General features: G+C 39.0%; 2 protein-coding genes across 3 annotated transcripts; one reads left to right on the top strand and one right to left on the bottom strand.

Annotated features, from left to right (window-relative positions):
* Positions 1-4795: 4795 nt before the first annotated feature.
* Positions 4796-11590, bottom strand: LOC131155160 (elongation factor 1-delta-like). 2 transcript variants are annotated; one of them, XM_058108107.1, is made up of 9 exons: positions 11393-11590; positions 11121-11171; positions 10756-10867; positions 10540-10656; positions 10316-10406; positions 6165-6291; positions 5648-5761; positions 5229-5390; positions 4796-5044 (listed from the first exon to the last, which is right to left on the bottom strand). In XM_058108107.1, coding segments are annotated over exons 3-9 (699 nt in total). In that variant the 5' UTR covers positions 10842-10867; positions 11121-11171; positions 11393-11590; the 3' UTR covers positions 4796-5042. The 2 variants fall into 2 exon arrangements, with proteins under 2 accessions (XP_057964090.1, XP_057964089.1); XM_058108106.1 differs by lacking the exon at positions 4796-5044 and having other exon boundaries at positions 5176-5390; positions 11393-11491.
* A 2232-nt stretch (positions 11591-13822) lies between these two features.
* On the top strand, positions 13823-14419 carry LOC131155960 (uncharacterized). Its single transcript, XM_058109413.1, has one exon. The coding sequence runs from the start codon at positions 13823-13825 to the stop codon at positions 14417-14419; it is 597 nt and encodes a 198-aa protein (XP_057965396.1).
* Positions 14420-20231: the final 5812 nt, after the last annotated feature.

The following is a 20231-nucleotide window of genomic DNA, read 5'->3' as shown; positions in this document are numbered from 1 at the left end:
CAATTTTCTCTATCAACGGATTTTTATCTTCAAAAATTATCAACATGAAAGTTGTAGGTGTTTTCTTAGATTTCCGTTGATACCAATAACGTCTAATTTATAGTTGTATAGAAAAAGTTATGACCAAAACACTGAAAGGTGGTTGAAGCTACCAGGCGACTGAGTCATATCTGTTCAGGCGACTGAACAGCAAATAGAACATGTCCAAGCGACTGACCCATCAAAGCCCAGTCAATTGACCCTGTACTGACTTCAAAAATACGCTGAAATTTTTTCTTTTTTCAAATTTAAAACAGTGTAGGAAACTTTCCAAAAGTGATTTCTTGGCCACCAAACTTTGTGAAAACTTGGGGAAAACTCCAGACAACTTGGGCAACATGAAAAATACTTTTTAAACTCTCTTAATACATTATTAAACCCAAGGATTAAATACCAATAAGCAGCAAAGCAATCTAATTCTCATACTTTCAAAAAGCTCTCTCATTGAATACACACTGCTGAAAGTTCTTGCTGAAGTACAAAAGCGTACGATCATTATACTGAGATTTCAAATCTAAGATCAACTTTCGATGATATTTATCTTAAGCTTCATCTCTATATTGAATTTGATAAAAGTATATTGTGTTTATCACTTGTACTAATCTGCTCTTATTGAGAGTTGTTCTTATACACAAGGCTCTTGTTTTTGTTATTGTTTTTTACAATTCGGGTTGTTTCAATTATTGTACCGAGTGTGGAGTATCGCTTGGAGGGGGGGCTCCACCCTACTTGAAGGAGTGTATTGAGCATGAGGTATCACTTGGAGAGGAGGACTCTACCCTATTAAAGGAGTGTTGTAAAGGTTTGCTCCGTCCATAAATGAGTGGTATAATGGAATCTTTAGATGTGTTGCCTAAGGTGAGGACGTAGGCGGGGATAGCCGAACCTCGAAAAATCACATCATAATTTTACAATATTTTAAGTTTTGTAAGGCCAACAATAATCATCAATGAAGTTAACAAAATATTGAGCTCTATTTGTAGTCAGTACCCTTAGAAGCCCCAAAAAATCACTATGAACATAATCCATAATGTCTCTGCTCTTCTAGGAAGATATCTTGAATTTCATTCTACATTTCTTACCTAAAACACAATGTCCCCAAAAATTAGCTCTACAATCTTTCAACCCTTTGAAAAAATGTCTCTTTAATTTGGAGTTCCATCATATCCTACCCACTTATATGTCCTAGACAAATATGCCAAAGCTTAGTGTCAATTGTGTTAGTATCTGATGAAGCAACTACTGCACTACCCACAATTGTACTGCCTATTAACCGATTCAGATTGTTATTAACTCGTTTACCCTTCATAATAACCATGAAACCTTTAGAATTCCATTTTTGAGAGTTGCTACAAGCCCATGCCTTCTTTTCTAAGTAACCTATAAAAAGCAAGTTCTTCTTCAATTCTAAAACATGTCTAACATTTTGTAATATTATAACAATGCCATCAAACATTTTAACTTTCACAATACCAACACCAATTATAGGACATGGGATTATCTCCAAGAACTGCTAACCCACATCATATTCCATATAAGTATCAAACCACTCCCCTAAAGCAACTAGCAAGAGCTTTTCATTGTTTACACTACCTTCCATCACACGTGTATACCTTGAAGGTCGATCTTCTTGTCTTTCTCATTCTTCCATAGAGGGCAATCTTTCTTATAGTGCCCCTTTTGTTTGCACTAGAAACACTCAATGTTCTTGGCCCTTGACCTAGACTTCGATATGTCCCTCTATTTATACTTCTCCTTGGATTTCTCCTCCTATGCTCGGCCTAGCTTGGCAACCAAGCCCTCTAGTCCATGGTCCTCTTTGCCGAGTCTTTTTCTAGTCTCGTTTGACCTAATAACCTTAGAAACTTTTTCACAACTTAGAGTGAATTTCCTATAGAGTAGTGTCGAAACCAAGTGTTCAAATGATTCAAATGAAGAAGGAAGAAAAGACAATAACATCAGTGTTTTATCTTTATCTTCAATCATAACATCCGCTATGAGTAAATCACTGAGAATCTAATTGAACTAATTTGTATGATGATTAGATCCCCACCCTCGGGCATACAAAGAAACAACAATGACTTATTCAAGAGTAATTTGTTAGTATTACTCTTTGCCAAATATAAACTCTCCAATTTCGTTCATAAACCCTTGGCTATTTTATCCTCCATCACATTGAATACAACAAAATTTGCCATACCAAATTGGATAGTGCTCAAGGAAATTTGTTCTAATTCCATCCAATTATCTTCGTCCATCTTCTCCAATTTATTTCCTATTAAAGCCCTACAAACCTTCCATTGAACCAACAAATCAATTACCTGCAACCATAGGCTGAAGTTTCCTTTACCATCAAACTTTTTGAATCTAGTCTTCACCCCTCTCATCCTTGCTACGATCCAGATGCAAACCATAGAAAACTTAGCACAAACCCGGTGCTCTAATATCAATTGTTGTAAAATCACATCGTAAGGTTATGCACACAGACACACGAACACAAAATAAGAAAAATAGAGAAAATCAAAAGAGAGAGGAATAACAATGAATTTACGTAGTTCGGCAATGTGCCTATGTCCACGGAGCACCTACTCAATTTTCACTATCATCAAATGAAAATTGCCTTAGGGTTTCTACCCTTGGCTACGATATGTATAAATAGTCCATATGAAAACTCCAAAAATACTCTTATATGATAATACATTTACATTTTACCTAAGCTCAAACGTATTGTATCATACTACGAGCCTCATCGCAACCCCATTGGGCTTGGTTTAATTAGATAAAGAGGTTTCGCACAAAAAAAGGCTCCATTAAGGATATTTCGAAGTATTTTTGTTAAAAAAATAAATTTAACCATATCTATAGTGATTCATGGGTGTGCAGCAAAGAATGCTTAGCTCAAACCATACATTTGAAGTCTTTGGAGGATAACCTTTTTAAGGCAGCTATAATAGATAAGAGTGTTTGGTAAACTTAAGTTAGGTGAAAAATTGCATGCACTATCCAATCTGCTTATTCTACCAAGATGTTTTCATGTAAGCTAAACTTGTGCTACATTTGGAAGCATGGATTTTAGGTCTTAAATTTTTATTTGGATGAATTTAAACAAATTTTCATACAATTTGTAGTATATTTTATCTAAATCTATACAAATTCAAATTCAAGGCCTCTCCCAAATATAGGGTTATATTTAGGAAGAGGCATTGGATTTGGATTAGTGTTAAACAAAATATAAAAATTTTATTGAATTTTATTCAAGTCCACCTAGATTCAAATTTAAGACTCGAAATTCATGCAGCCAAGTGTAAAAGAAGATATTATATATGAAGAATATATAAGCTCTCCATGGTTCATCAGGAATTATCCACCTTTTTCACTCAATGGGATTACTCAATTAAGGGGAAATCATTTCAGCTTTAGAAAATAATAATATAGGAGAAATTCTACATTATTTTAACTATTCCTGAAGCACCTTTGGTTTGTAAAATGGAATGTGGACAAAAGAAATGGAATAAAATTTTGAATGAGAGACACGATGAAATCAAGTGATAAATTTAATTTAATTTAATTATGTTCCTTCCCATTTTATTCTACTCCTATATACCAAATGTGATGCTAGAGTTAGCCATGTTTCTCTAAATACAATGAAAACAATCATTCTCCAACTAAGTCAAATATGGTAAAATTGTATAAGCTCGGTGATGCCCTTTTCATATTTTCTAATAAATTTTTATTTCCTAGGTTTCTACAATAAATGTTGGAAAATAAAAAAAAAAAATCAATAATTTTGTAATTTCGTAAAAAAATATTAAATATTAATAAAACTGTTCTCAACACAACGGGAACATGAGTATCGAGATGATTGAATTTTTAAAAAAAAAAAAAAAGAATCAATACAATTTTATATTATATTTTATTCAAATTTAAAGTCTAAATTTCATACTCCAAATTATAGGATAAATTTTTATTAAAAGGACTTACTTATATTATATTAATTAGAACTTTACATGATTGAATTAATTGAAATTTTGGAGATGACGTGAAATGATAGATTACTAAACATGGATGATAGATGAAAACAGGGCAGTTATATGCTAGATGCTTTTGTTTGTGGTATTTATCTTGTTTTCATCGTTTAGATCAAAAATTTTATTTGAAAAAGTTAAAAAAAAAAAATAGAGAGAAAATTATTTTTTATTATATTTTTCTTCTATATTAAATTCTATTAAAAATAAAAATTTATTTTTGTATGACAAAATTAAGAAAAATTATATATTAATAATGTGTAAAATTAAAATTTTGCTCATAAATTTGATCTTGTTTAACTGTATAAAATATTTTTTTTATTTTTTATTTATAGATTTTAAAATAATTACAAAAAGAAAGACCATTTAATTTAAATTTTAAAAATTATTAAAGCATTTTTTTAAGATCATGATACACAAAACTAAAGTTTGAAATTTTTTTAAAAAAAGAAATCATGAAAAGATATTTCCTAATGCCCTAATATAAATTTTTACAAACATACCACCTTATTTTCTAAAATTTTTCACTGCTCAAAAAATCTTTTTAAAAAAATACCACTATTTTTCAGATTTCCAACATTTTCATGTTCATAGTTCTTGTAACTGTGGGGGAAAAAGATGGTAACATCTTTGTTATTCTATAAAAATTGCATATAAATAGTAAACTATTTTCTCAGCTCCACACACCATCATAAAAACTCGAAAAAGAAAAAAGAACAAAACCATGACCAGAAGCAAAATCAGTTTGGCTTCAAATTTGCATATATGATGACCGAAATTTAAGCATGGCACAAATGAAAAGCTCCACTTCAATGGTAACAATCACCGCAATGGTGGAAAATGGACTAATATCCAAGTCTCCAGGAACTATAAAACTTAGAAATAGCATAAATGGAAAACTCCACTTCCAGAAAGCCCGCGCTCCCGCTCCCGCTCCCGCTCCCATTCCCATACCCAATGGGTGAGATGAATCATCAATTCTGTAATAAAATCGAATAATAAGAAAACATGAATCAACACTTGGTTCTTGATGTATAGTTTAGCTTCAATAGAAGCTCAAACCTCATTGTGGAATGTATGGTAAACCAACCAAACCCAATAATGATTTTTATCACATAAAATATAAAAACAATAAGAGGCTACTGATGAAGTTATGTAACTTACATATTTTATTGAAGGCAACAATGTCACAACTCTGAATAAACTCGTTCAAAGGTTCAACAGTCAGATAATCCTCAATTAGATTGTCAACAGAAACCAAATCATCCACAATAGTCATCATAATCTGCATTTTCTTTATGCCATATCCAACAGGAGCAAGCTTGGCTGAAACACAAGTTGGCAAGTCACAAAAAATGCAACTCAACAAATGACAGTTTTCTTCAATCAGGAAAAAAAAAAAAACCCCTAAATTGCTTAATATGAAGGAACGAAACCTAGCAGAAAAGTGAGGGGAATCAGATGAAACAACAGGAAAACAGTTCCACGGACGATAAATAACATCTAGATGCAACAATATCTGACTGATAAAAAAACTTATATTTTAAATTAGAAATCAGAACATAACACAAGAAAAAACATACATGCTCCCCAAAGCAGTCCTTCCATCTTTATGCTTCTCACTGCCTCCTCAAGCTTTTTCATGTCAGTCTCATCATCCCATGGCTTCACGTCCAATAGAACCGAAGACTTGCCAGCTGAGAATAGTCACAAGGATCATTTGGTTAAGAGAAGAGAGGGACGGAAGAACATGTTTCTCCTTTAAAAGCAATAAAGGGCATCCAAAGAATTTAGCAGACAATCCTTTCTTTTATTTAACAGACTTAGAAAAGCATTAAGACACTTTGGTGCATGGCCAAGACACATTGGTGCATGACCAAGACCAAGAGGCAAGTAAACAAGCGACACAATTAAGTACAACATTAATCTAATAAGTAGACCAACAAAAAATTTTCCTGACCCTGATAGAATAGGTATTATAGATTCCATCATCCAATAAAACATTTCTATTCCCAATGTCAAGCAAAGAATCAATCATTAAAACATGCTAAGAATAGGATATTGTTCCCAATTAATATAAATATAAGAACAGAAACTCACACTCTTTCTTTTTTGTAGATGCCTTCATTACTGCTGCACGTTCTTCAGCAGCCTTCTTTTCCTCTTCAGTCTCTTCACCAAACAAATCCACATCATCATCATCATCATCATCACCGGCAGCAGCCGCCTGAAACCCATGTTTTATATTATGAATTAGAGTTTATCACAACCAACTCCAGGAACGGGAAAATGCAGATAATAAAACAATGTTAAGACCTCCTAACTTTGGAACTATACCTCTCTCGCTCTTGCACTCACTCTCTCACTTGATTTTTTCTCCTCTTTTTAGAAGATGTTATCAAAGTTAGAGATGGAGAATTCCCTCAAGTCCATCCAGGTAAAAAGGCAAGACTTTCAATCTGTCTTTGGAAAATATTGGAGAGAGGAGCTTTGTTCAATTGGAGGATAAATCCCAACATAGGAGCAACTGGAAATGGATCATAGTACTGGCTGCATAGTATTAAAGCAGTTCATTCATATAAGAAGTTTGAAAAACTCCAGTACTGGTCGGCAATTAAGGCAAATCATAAAGGCAGTTTCTTGGAACTAGGGCAGTCTGATTGAGTGGCGAACGTAACTCCATTTCTATAACAAGGGGCATGAACGGGAAGAATTGGCAAAGATATTAAAGTTTTGGAGATGGTGGTAGATGCATGGTTGGCAATTGCTAGAATTTGATCATGAAGAAACCTGTACGCATGATCAGTGGACTCAAAAAGTAATATGTTTGCGGAGGAGAGATGGTGCAGTGCCTGCATAAGTGTAGTCAGGAGTGCATCTTCATTCTTCGGGAAGTAGTAGTGATGGACAACAGTCCAACAAACTTTGGAGTTGCTAGAACTTGTGAGATAACAAGGCTTGAGGGCTTGGTACAGATTAATGAGAAGGTGGATGCTTTAGTCGGCCGATCATTTCCAAATCAAGCTTTATATCAGAACCTGACACAGCCTGTCATCTCTGTTAATAATTAAGCCCATAGTCCAGAAACAAACCTTTGCTTTGAGGTTTTTGCATGAATTTCATTCTCCAAGTTAAAAAGGAGGGTGCAATTCGGGGGTTGAGGGTTCATGGTGGGGGAGCTGCTTATGGCTTGCTCTCGATAAGAGAGTGGTAATTATCAGACTTCACCTCAAGCATAGTAGTCATAGGTGCAAGGCGCACCGAGGTGCAGAGGGTACCTGGAGCCGAGGCACGAGGGGCAAGGCGCAAGGCGAAGACGCACGCCTCATGAAGGTGAGGCGCACAATTATTAAAATTTTCCACTGATCAGACTTCACCTCAAGCATAGTAGTCAAAGGCACAACGCGCACTAAGGCGCAGAGGGTACTTGGAACACAGGCACGAGGCGAAGGTGCATGCCTCACGAAGGTGAGACGCACAATTATTAAAATTGTGTACAATGCCTATTTGGTGGGTAAGTGATATAAAAACACATCAATAGTAATATTAGAACTTTAAATGCCAAAATATTCAATAGTAATTATGACAACCAAGTACCAAGTTCCAAGTGAAACAAACATAGCTCAACATAAGGAATTAGGCATGCAACATTTCAAGTTTCAAATTTGAAATGAAATAAAATTGCCAGGATGAAGGCCCAAAAACATCTTCAATATCAAAATAAAAAGCACAATAAAAGGTGTTAGAATTAAAAAGTTCATAAAGTGCTTGAAAATATTTAAAATGACTAAAATGGATATGTTTCTCAAAAATTGTAATCAATGCATTGATATTTTTGAAATATTTGGAAAACTAATGGCAAAATGGAAAAGCAAAACTTATTGGGAAACAAGTTAGCTTCAAATTCATAGCTTATAAAAGTTATTAAAAACAGCCAGCCTTTTTTTTAGAAGCTGGAAAAACTGTTTACCTACCATGTTATCCATCTTTTACTTGTAAAAATGAAAGGTTGAGGTAAAAAAGGGGGCCCAAACTCACCCTTGGTCTGGATTGTGGTAAAAGGAAGATGGAGAAAGGCCAATAGTGCTCTGTGAATTATGATGGGAAGGGTTTAAATGGGGGTGTTAGCCCCAGTGGCTAAGGTTCTTCTTTCCAACTTGTTTTGATGATAACAACCCATTAGTGGGTCTTAGGCTAGCTAATATTTTTCCTCAAGTTCAGTTTAGATAAACAGAACAATATCAATGCAAGCATAAGGGTTAGACATTTATCAAAGAAGCAATGAGCAAAGAGTCATAACCAAGGCACATACATAGCACACCCAAAGCACAACCAACGGAGCATTTAAGGCTTGTATTCTTTATATACTTGTTGGGTTGTGTGTGAGGTAGGATTTATGCTGTAACTCTTGTGCGTATGATGTGTATGAGAATATCCTGCAAGAGTTGAGCAATTGCATACGCATTTAGTTCATATTAGGTTTGAAACATTAAAATCGAGTTTACACATGCATACCGAGTCACCTATTTGCATAGATGTCAAAACGAGTTTTCAAACATGGTTTATCAATCAAGATATCTTATACTTGATCAAAATCACCTTCGAACAAGGTTGGATCTTCATTAGAACAATCACACTTCATTTAAACTTGTCCTAGTACATTCAGAAGTCTTTTTAAGTAGTAAAACAAAATGACTCGTCAACAAGAACAGGGGACTCGTCAACTAGTTTATAAAGGTGACTCGTCGACATGAATAGGGGAATCGTCGACAAAGAAATACCGAGACATGTCTAAGACTGCAGAGGTGGCTCATCGACGAATACAGGGGATTCGTCAACTAGTGTACGAGGTGACTCGTCGACATTAACAGGGGAATCATCGACGAAGAGATACCAAGACCTGTCTGAGACCTACAGAGAAAACTCAACGACGATAGCAGGGCATTCTTCAACGGGTGCATGCATGTAACTCAACTAGTCCATTTACTTGTCGACGAGTGGGCTCAAGCTGACTATAATAAATGTGCGATAATGGCTAGTTTGGGTCTTGTCTTTTCTCCATTAATGCCCAATCGATAGCCAGCGACATGCTCGTCTCTTTGGCCATAAATATAAGCCTTTAGCATTCATTGAAAATTAATTAAGCATTTTGGTTGTTGAGAAAATTTATTGAGCATTCATTTTAGGTTTTCACTTTTGCTCTCAAACTCTCTTGCTCTTTACACTTGCTTACACATCATTTGCAAAAAAGAGTAGTGTGAGGATTGAACTTGTATTATCAACTCAAGGAGCACCTTATATTGTATCCACTTACTTTGTTTCATTGTATTGGGAGGTTCTTTGTGAACCATTAAAAGGTGCTTCTTGGTGAACACCTTGGTGTAGCTCTTGGTGAGCAGCTGGGTTGTGTACCCTTGTTGTAAAGGCTTCTCCGACTTGAAAGGAGATTCATAGTGGATTTGGGAATCCTTGACTTAGTGCTAAGGCGTGGACGTAGGCTTGGAGCCGAACCATGTTAAATCGTTGTGTTGAGCTTCTCTCTCCCTCATCCTTTTATTTATTGTGATTATTTGCTTTGTCATTTATTGTGACATATTTCACTTGTTACTTGTCAAAGTTTTTATTTTGTAGCAATGCTTATTGTTCGCGAAAAACGTCTATTCATCACCCCCCCCCCCCCTTCTAGACGCACACTTGGGCCGATAGGGGGTTTTCTAATTTGATTTTTGCTAGTTCTGTTCCTTTTTTCATCTTTTTTTTCTCTTCTGACTTGCCCTCTTCTATGTTAGATTAACTTATTAAAAAGGGCAGCTTGGTGCACAAAGCACCCGCGTATGCAAGGTTCAGGGAAGTGGCAGACCATAATGGGTCTATGGTACAGAGCCTTACCTTACATTTTTGCAAGAGGCTGTTTCAACACCTCGAGCCCGCGACCTCCAAGTCACACGGCGACAAACTTACCGTTGTGCCTAAGCCCCCTTCATGTTAGATTCACTTATTCATCTTTCTTAATACACTTTCTTTTATTAATAAAGACAAACAAATAAACAAACAAACAAACAAAGTTTGAGTGCATTTTAGCAAATGGTTAATTTGTTTAGCATCTGTTTGTATAAAACGATTGCCCGCAACCAAGATGGTGATAAACATAACCTACTTGTGTGAAAAAGGAGTTCAATTGAAAACCTTGTTGCAGGCATGGAGATCGTTCATGCATAATTGAACAGAAAATAGCAATAATAATAACTTACCTTAGTATCAACAGCAGGTGGAGTTGCAACTGCCTCGGTGATGGGGGCAGAACTCTCCACAGTAACACCACAACCTTCACCGGAAACACCACTACAATGGCAAATGCAATAAACCAATTAAGATACTGAAACATGAAACACACTATCTGGATACACACTCAAACAACAATAAAATAATAATTATAATAATAATGATAATACTAATAAAAGCTATCAGAACTTACGAAATCCTCAGAAGTGCATCTATGTGGCTGTACCAACGAGACACATTCACATATTTGGCCAATGGAGCCTTTGAAAGAGCCGAATGCACGGCAATATCATCCTTCGAAGCTTGATAACTAAAGAATGCATCAACGGGGAAATATGATAAACATTCGAGAAAACCAAGATTGCATTCGTGGGATTTATAATTAAAAAAAAAAAAACATAGAACTTACCCAGTGATGTAACTCCTAGTTAGAAGGTAATCATCAAGCTTTTTCAAGCCAGAATCTGAGTTGAGGTTATAGAAAGTAGCTGCCATTGCTAGCTAAGCGCGGACTGTTGTTTCTGCAAACATAAATTGAAGATAAATCAGTGTTTTTACACTATACTTCATTCAATTTTTTTCAAAAATCCAGAAAAAGCAAACAAAAAAAGCACCATCATGTATAATTCCAAAGTTGAATCATAGGATTTTTGGAATTGTTGTATAATTCCAGAGCAAAAAAAACAGTTTCAGTCCGAGAACAAATGCAAAAACAAGCACAAAATCGCACAAAACTTAGTTGGGAATTAATTTAAGAGTGAAACTAAATTGAACCTGATTCTTCCTCTGTTAAGGGAAAAAATAGCAAACCAAGCAGCTACAAACCTGTAACAGGAGCAAAACAACCACAAATATTCATGAAAACCAGATATCTCATAAATAGCTACTAATCAAGCATATGACGGAGGGGAAAGTGAAAGATTGGAGGGGGAAAAAGAGAAGCAAGGTGTCTGTCTGCGTGTGAAGCGTGCACGATCGTCGAACGTCGGAAGAGGAATGAGATCTCACAGAGACAGACAGAGAGAGAGAGGGAGAGATGATCGAACCTTAGTTGCGGACTGTGGACGACGGCTAGGGCTCAGGATTTGTCAAGACGGCGATAATTTATAGCAATTAGCAGCATTACGCACGATGAAACGACGTCGTTTTTAGGAACCTAGGCGCAAGTTCGGGCGGACCTTTAATCGGTATTGGACAGATCACTCAGATCTGGGGCGTTTAACGGCGGCTGTTGCTCTATTCACAAAAAGAAATTATAATTTGGTTTTGTCTATTCATACAAATTGATTAATTATAATAAATTGTTTATTAGCAATTATTTAAAAAATTATAAATAAAAGTATGAAATATTTTACGAATCTATAATAAAAATGAAAGAATTATAACGATTTTTAATTTTTTTATAAAAAATATGTATTTTTATTATGTATTAAATAAAATTATAGTAAACATATAAAAATAGTTATTATCTATATTTTCAAAAAGTTTATTATACTTTATTTTATTTCAAATAATAACTATTTTGAAAATCAAAGGAATTGAATAAATTATATAAAATTCACAATAATCTTTTTTTATTTTTTAGGGTATAGATTTTTTAAATTGTTTTAAATTAAATATATATATTTTAGATAATTTTCTAATTTTGTGCATATGATTTTAGTGATTAAAAGTCTTTGAATTAAAAAAAAAAAAAAGTTTTGAAAGACTATGTAATATATGAAGGGTATTAGTTCTTTTTTTCTTTTCTTGCAAAAATTATTAAAAATTGATACGCCCAAAATAAACTAGCCAATAAGAGCAAGTCAATACCTAGCCCCCCCCCCTTCGGGGTCAAACCTCCTAACGAGAGCAATCAACTCCAACTCAATAAAGAAGATGAGAGATCCACGCTAGCGGCTTAAATAGCCGAGTGATGGGCGCAAACACTTTATGACTTAGGAGCGATTCACGCCCCCGCGCAATAAAGACGAATCAACAAGGGTCAACTTGAGCCCCTATAAGAGGGGATGTGGGGAAGAAGCCAAGGTAAGTCATTGAACCTATTCTACTGTTGCATTCAGCCTCTGTAGAGCATCCCACTTATTTAGGCATCGGAGTGATCCCCCGGAGTACACCCTGGGTCCTCCAAGTCTTTCTATTTTCTATCCTTTTCAGGTCAACGGAGATCTGGGAGCATTCTTATTGGTCATCACTGATTTTATCCCGCAACAATTGGCACCGTCTATGGGAAACCACTCTAGTGAGGCACTTATCTTGCTCCCCCCTCCGGCATTGAAAAAATGTCCACCTCACACAGCTCTAGCTATGGCCTCGCCGGAAAAGAGTCAGCCTAGTCAATCCATTCTACACCCGCAGATCCTTCAGGAGTCACCAGGGAGGAGTTCCTCGCCTTTCAAAAGAAAATGGAGGACATGCTCAACCTGCTCTTACGCCAAAAGAGTCAGGAAGGGTGCGCCCCACTTCAACAACGGGTGAGTCCGGATCCACCCCGGAAAACAGATAAAACAAAGGAGAGCGAGGATAAAACTTTCCTTACTAAAAAGATAGAAGACGTGAATAGCGTAGACGTCAACCAACAAAAAAGATCCTCGGAATTGGAGGAGAGGCTCAAAAAGATAGAGCAGATAGAAAAAATGAGGAAAGAGGGCAAGACTAACCTCCTCTATGGGGAAGCGTCTCTATGGTCCTCGGAGCCACCCTTCACAAGAGAAGTGATGGAGGTCCCACTGCCCAACAGATTCAAGATGCCCACCTTTGAGAGGTATGAGGGTCTCTCCGACCCAATCGATCACTTAGATACCTTCAGGGTGCTGATGCAACTACAAGGCGCTCCTGATGCCATTATGTGCCGAGCCTTTGCAGCAACCCTCAAGGGTAACGCTAGAGATTGGTACCGGACCCTGCGACCCGGATCAATCGACTCCTTCTCGGAGATGGAACAACTATTCACTGGCCACTTCCTCAACAGTCGAAGGATTGTCAAAACAACAGCCCACCTAATGAGCATAGTCCAGGGAGAAAGAGAGACACTAAAGAAATTCATGCATCGCTTCAACGCCGCAACCCTAAAGGTTCGTAATCTAGACATAGGGATAGCATTGGTAGCTCTGACCACAGCCCTCCAACCTGGAAGCTTCCTGTACTTGCTAGGAGAAAACCCACCGGTTGATATGGGGGAGTTGATGGCCCGAGCGCAAAAGTACATCAACTTGGAAGAGATGATGGACACTAGGGGAAGTCACATTGAGTTGAAGAGGAAAGGGAATAGCCGGGAGATAGGCGAATCCTCCAGGTCCGCGAAAAGGCATGAGGCCACTACGCTGCTCGCCAGCCCTAAGATGAGATAACAATCCAGTAAGTTCTCCACCTATACACCCCTAAATATACTGCATTCTAAAGTACTGATGCAGATAAGAAAGAAAGATTATGTCTTGTGGCCCAAACCCATGCGAACTCCTGTGCATAAATGAAACATGTCTAAGTTTTGCATATTCCACAAGGATCACGGGCACGACACAGAGGAATGCATTCAACTGAGAAACGAAATTGAAGCCCTAATAAAAAGGGGATACCTATCAAGGTTTATCAAAAAAGAAGATCCACCGAGGGAACCTCGCGAGCAAAGGAGACCCAACGCAAATGACAAGGAAGAACAAGTCATAGGGGAGATTGCAATGATCTTCGGAGGATTTGCTAGTGGAGGAGACAACGGAGGCGCTCGCAAAAGGTATGCTAAACAGGTGCTCTCAGTGGAAAAAGGGGAACCAAATAGTAAAATAAACAGACAAGATGAAGATATCATCTTCGACAGCCCAGACGAAGAAGGGGTACAGCAACCACACGATGATGCATTGGTACTCTCCATGTTGTTGGCGAACTACAAAGTTAGGCGCGTATTAATAGATAATGGGAGTTCGGCAAACATTATGTTCTGGTCAGTACTAGAAGGGATGAAAATTGGAAAGGAAAGACTCAAACCAATCGCAACCCCCCTAATTGGGTTTGGTGGAGATGTGGTTCATCCCGTAGGGACAATCACACTACTTGTGACACTAGGGACGACCCCATAGCTAGTTACTTCGTTGACAGAATTCTTGGTGGTTGATCGGCCCTCTGTATACAATATCATATTGGGCCGTCCTTTTCTTAATGCAGTCCGAGCTGTAATGTCGACGTACCACCTCAAGATGAAATTCCCCACACCGCACGGGACAGGGGTGGTCAACAGAGATCAAGCAGTAGCTCAGAACTGCTACGTTATGGCATTGAAAAGAAAAATGGAGGCAAAAGAAACCCTAACCGTGGAAGATCTTGAGGTAAGGGGGGAATATCCTCAAATTAGCACAGTAGATGAAGATATTGCCCGCATACCTCTATTTGGCCACCAGAAGAGATTTGTACAGATTGGGAGTCGTCTGCCTAACACCCTAAGAGTATAGCTAAGCCAGCTACTGAACGAATTCGCGGATGTGTTCGCTTGGTCTATTGACGATATGTTGGGCATTGATCCTGCCATCATAGAACATAGGTTGCAGGTGGACCCTAACCACCAACCTGTGAAGTAGAAGAAAAGGAGTTTCACGATGGAGCGAATTAAGGTAATTGATGAGGAGGTAACAAAGCTTATGCAAGCAAACTTCATCGGGGAGGTGAACTACCAGAAGTGGCTAAGCAATGTGGTCTTAGTAAGGAAGCCTAACGAAAAATGGCGCACCTGCATAGACTTCATAGATCTAAATAAGGCGTGTTCGAATGATAGCTTCCCTCTCCCCCGAATCGATCAGTTGGTAGATTCAACTTCTAGGCACGAACTTCTCAGCTTTATTGATGCATACTCGGGATACAATCAAATCCCCATGCATCAAGCTGACGAAGAGAAAATGTCTTTCATCACTGAAAGGGGGCTGTACTGTTATCGAGTGATGCCCTTCGGATTAAAAAATGTAGGAGCCACGTACTAAAGATTGGTGAACAAGATATTTAAAGAACAACTCGGTAAAACTATGGAGGTATACATAGACGACATGCTGGTAAAAAGCTTGAAAGCAAAGAAGCATTGCGAAGACCTAAGAGAGACATTTGAACTTTTACGCAGGTACCACATGAAGCTAAACCCATCAAAATGCATGTTCGGTGTTTCGGCAGGAAAGTTCCTTGATTTCATGGTGACACACCGAGGTATAGAGACCAACCCAGACAAAATAAGAGCATTTCTAGAAATAAAGACTCCGCGAACGAAAAAGGAGATCCAAGTCTTAACAAGGAGGATAGCCTCCCTTAGTAGGTTTGTCTCCTGCTCAGGGGACAAAGGCTTACCCTTCTTCAAAGCGCTCAGGAAGAAAGGAGGATTCGAATGGGGGGAGGAACAGAGCAACTCTTTCGAATAGCTTAAGTAGTACCTTAGCTCCCCACCTCTGTTGAAGAAGGCAAAGACAGGAGAAGAACTATACCTGTACATAGCCACAACAGCAAATGCGGTCAGCTCAGTTCTAGTCCGAGAAGAAGGTAGGCAACATCAACCCATATATTACCCTAGCAAGGTGTTGAGTGGAGCATAAAAGAATTACAGTATGACTGAAAAGGCAGCATTCTCCATCATCTGTGCTGCACGGAAATTAAGGCCCTACTTTCAGGCTCATAAGATAACTGTGCTGACAAACCTACCGCTGAAGCAGATTCTCCAACAGCCAAAAAGTTCGAAGAGGATGACGAAGTGGTCTATTGAATTGGGCGAGTTCGACATACAATACTTTCCAAGGCCTGCAATCAAGGCCCAGATGCTTGTCGATTTCGCAATAGAAAGACCCCCTGAAGTAACATGAAGATCAAATGTATGGGCGCTACACATTGACGAGTCGTCAAACGCAACCGGAGGAGGCGCAGGATTTATCCTCATGGCACCGGATGGTACCGAGACTCTCTACGCACTAAAATTGGAATTCTCAACAACGAATAACGATGCCAAGTACGAAGCTTTGTTAGCAGGTCTACGACTAGCAGAAGCATTGGGGGTAGTGCAGATCAAGGTGTTGAGTGATTCCTAGTTGGTAGTAGAGCAGCTGAAAGGAGAATTTGAAACTAGGGATCAGAAAATGAAGAAGTACTTGGCCAAGGCCCAAGATTACGTAAAGGCCTTTATCCACTTCGAAATAGAGCGCGTGCCAAGAGCTTAGAATACAAAGGCTGATGCGCTCACGAAATTGGCCTCAGCAACCAGCTCAGAATGGAGGGATGCAATTTACCTAGAGTGAATCACGAAACCCTCATACGAGGAGTACGGTATTAACTCATTGCATTCTAAAGTCAAAGAAGGAGACTGGAGGGCGCCTTTATTGCATTACCTCATCGACGGGTCCTTATCAGGGGATAATAAGGAGTCCCTTAAGGTGAGAAGGAAAGCGGCGAGATACAAACTGATAAATCAGGAGCTGTACAGACGATCTTTGTTGTTGCCATACCTTCGTTGCCTAAATAGAGAAGAAGGAGACTATGTCCTGAGAGAAATCCATGAAGGAATATGTGGAAACTATCTAGCCAGCAGGGCTTTAGCTCGTAAAGCCCTACGGCAAGGGTTTTACTGGCCCACGATGAGGAAGGACACGATTGAGCTCGTCAAACGATGTGACAGCTACCAGCGTTGTGGGGGAATACCACACGCACCCTCCAATCCCCTCTCCCCTCTTGTCAGCCCCTGCGCCTTCGCCTAGTGGGGGATAGATATCTTGGGACCTCTACCCCTAGCAACTGGACAAAGAAAATTCTTACTGGTAGCGATCGATTACTTTACTAAGTGGGTAGAAGTCGAAGCCTTAGCCCACATAACTGAGCAAAACATCACCTGATTCATATGGACATCAGTGGTCTGTCGGTTCAAAATTTTGTGGGCCATAATCACCGATCACGGGAGACAGTTCGACAATGAGCGCTTCAGAAAATTCTGTTCGAACTTATCCATTAAACTACTCTTCGCGTCGGTAGCACACCCCCAAAGCAATGGACAGGTTGAAAACATGAATCGTACCATACCATATGGCCTAAGGACAAGGCTCGAATCTATGAAGGGAAGATGGGCAAAAGATCTCCCCTCCATCATCTGGGCATACCACACAACCCAGTGAGTTACGACAGGGGAAACCCTACTCATGCTAGCCTTTGGGGTAGAAGTTGTCATCCTGGCAGAGGTGGGTATCCCCTCTTGGCGGAGGCAATACTTCAACGAGGAGGACAACAACGAAGAGCTCAGGGCGGAAATAGACTTGCTAAAGGAGAGACAAAATCAGGCTGGCATAAAAATCACCGCTTACTAACAAAGGGTGGCAAGATACTACAACCATCGAGTAAGAGTGCGCAACTTCTAGTCCGGAGACTTGGTCCTCAGAAAGAATCGAATTAGCACACAAAAGTCAGGCTCACACAAGCTAAAGCCAAACTGGGAAGGTCCATACCGAGTTGCAGCAGAGATCAACCGGGGACATACAAATTGGAGGAGATAGGGGAAAAGAAAATTCATAATACATGGAACTCTGATATGTTGAAAAATTATTATTCATAAAGTATTTCATACAACGTAGAAATAAATTTCCAATTACATCAGTTGTACTTCTTCAATAAGGCTAAACAAAGCTACAAACGAAATTTCAACGGTCTAGCTCGCTTTGCTCCCCTCTCCCGCTTCCTCTTCATCCATCTCCTTTGCAGAGTCTGGACTCTCTTCTCCATAACCGTGCGAACACACGCCCTCCAAAGGGAGATCCGGATGCTTTGTTATCACTTGTTCCCGGCACCTCCTGAACCCTACTCAATAGGTCTTCGCGGTGTCAAAGACAAACCACGAAGAGCCCTTATACTTCTTCACAGCGATTCGGGCCACATCAGTAGTAGCAACAATGGTAGCTGCAAGAATTTCCTCTCTGCGGATCCACTCAATTTCCACCTAGAGGGCACGTTCCCGGTTCTCGGCCTCGTGGAGTTTGTTTTGAGAAATTACATATTTCTCCCTTGTATCCAATGTCTGTCGATACATCTCGGCCACCTTTTCTTCCTGCGCCAAGGCCATTGTCGCCAACTGGAAAGAGAAACAGGGGAAAGCACATTACTAAAACTCCACTGTAAGAGGAAAAATAACCCAGCTAAAAGGTATACCTGATAAGAGGTGTGCCGGATCTTCGCTGAAAGAACATCAGGAAGAGAGCACTGAGCCTGCACATAGTCCTCCACATGGACCGCCTGACGCAGAGCGGAGGCAAAATGGGTCGGCTCATGAAAAATTGCCTCAGTATGAGCCGTGGGGACTGGAGGAGGAGCCGCGATGTTCTCACCCGCAGGAGCTTCACTATCACCTACAGAAGGTGTGTCCCTATGAGATGATTCTCCCTTGAGCTCCCTTCTCTTCTTCCTGCTCCTGCTCACCCTCTCCTTCTTAGCTTCCCCCATAAGAGATTTGTATCTGTTAAAATCCATATCTGCAAAGATACCGAGAAAAGATAAAAACACCAACAACAGTAGGAATATCCGAACACATATATAGAAATCAAAGGCAAGATAAGACATGAGGAAAAGGGGCTGATCCCCCACTGCACGAGGACACGCTCCTTGAGCATCTCCTCATGAGGGACAATCCCTTGCTCACTAAGGGCTCACAATTCTTTCAAGATGGCCTGCTCGTCGGAGGAGAGCCTCGGAAGAATGTGACGCACCTGAACTACAAAAGAAAGAGTGAAAGGGAAACAAATAAGTCAACGGATAACCTGCACGCAGCCCTATATAAAAGGGGGGAGTGGGATAGATAATGTTACCGTCTAGAGGGGCAGACCAAACAAGAAAGCCCATATAGTTCAACTCTCCTAAGGCAAAAAAGTACCGGGACTTTGTGTATGAAAGAGCTGCTTGGTGTGAAAAGCTTATAACCTGGCAAAGAGTTGAAATAATACAGCTTCTTCTCTACAGAGTGCGTTAGCATTTGAAAACAACTCCTAAAGAGAGGAACTGTGGGATGATTGTGACAACCCGAATAAAAATGGAATTTAAATAATAAAAGGAAGGGAAATGGAAACAATAACAGAAGGAGGAACGCGTTCATCGACGACATTGCACTTTGGAAGGAATAACCGAGGAGAATCATCAGGGCTTCGTCGACAAATCTCCTATATTCGTCGACGAGGTTTTAAGAGAATTCATCGATAAAGACTGAATTTCGTCGACGAAGAAATACTGAAAGAGGTTTTGAGCCGACTGAATTTCATCGACGAGGACTGAATTTCGTCAACAAAATTATTAAAGGATTCGTCGACGAATGACGTGCCTCGTCGACGAATCCCCTGTTTTATAAATATCAAAATCTAGATTTTACTTCACAGTTAAGCCATTTTCATGCTCTCTCTCTCTCTCTCTCTCTCTCTCTCCTCTCTCTCTCTCTCTCTCTCTCACTCTCTCATTGATTTTGGGCCAGATTTACGCTGGATCGACAATCCGAAGTCACCACGACGCTCCTGGGGAAGTTCTCTCCAAATCTACCAGAGTGGATCGTTGGTGAAAGTAAGTTGGAAATTATCCCTAAGTTGAGGTAAGGCTTTTTAAGCCAAATTTGATCTTATGGTAGTTATAAGAAATGATGTACACATAGAAATACTGAAATTTAGTACTGTGAGTTTTCATTTTCAAGGTCTTGGTCAGGAAATCCTACGGTGTTAAGTTAGGATATTTTAGGGGTTTTCTCAGTAGCCAGGTAAGGGAATAAACTAAAACAGTTACTTTTCACACAAATTATTATTATTTATGAGTAACTCGATTTCCTGAAAGTATTTACAATATTTGAATATTATGGAATAAATGTACATTTGAGAAAAATACTGCTAATGTGTGTGTGTGTGTGTGTGTGTGTGT

Source organism: Malania oleifera, chromosome 5 (genome assembly GCF_029873635.1).
Source record: "Malania oleifera isolate guangnan ecotype guangnan chromosome 5, ASM2987363v1, whole genome shotgun sequence".
Classification (NCBI taxonomy): domain Eukaryota; kingdom Viridiplantae; phylum Streptophyta; class Magnoliopsida; order Santalales; family Ximeniaceae; genus Malania; species Malania oleifera.
This window is presented reverse-complemented; position numbering and strand designations above follow the sequence as displayed.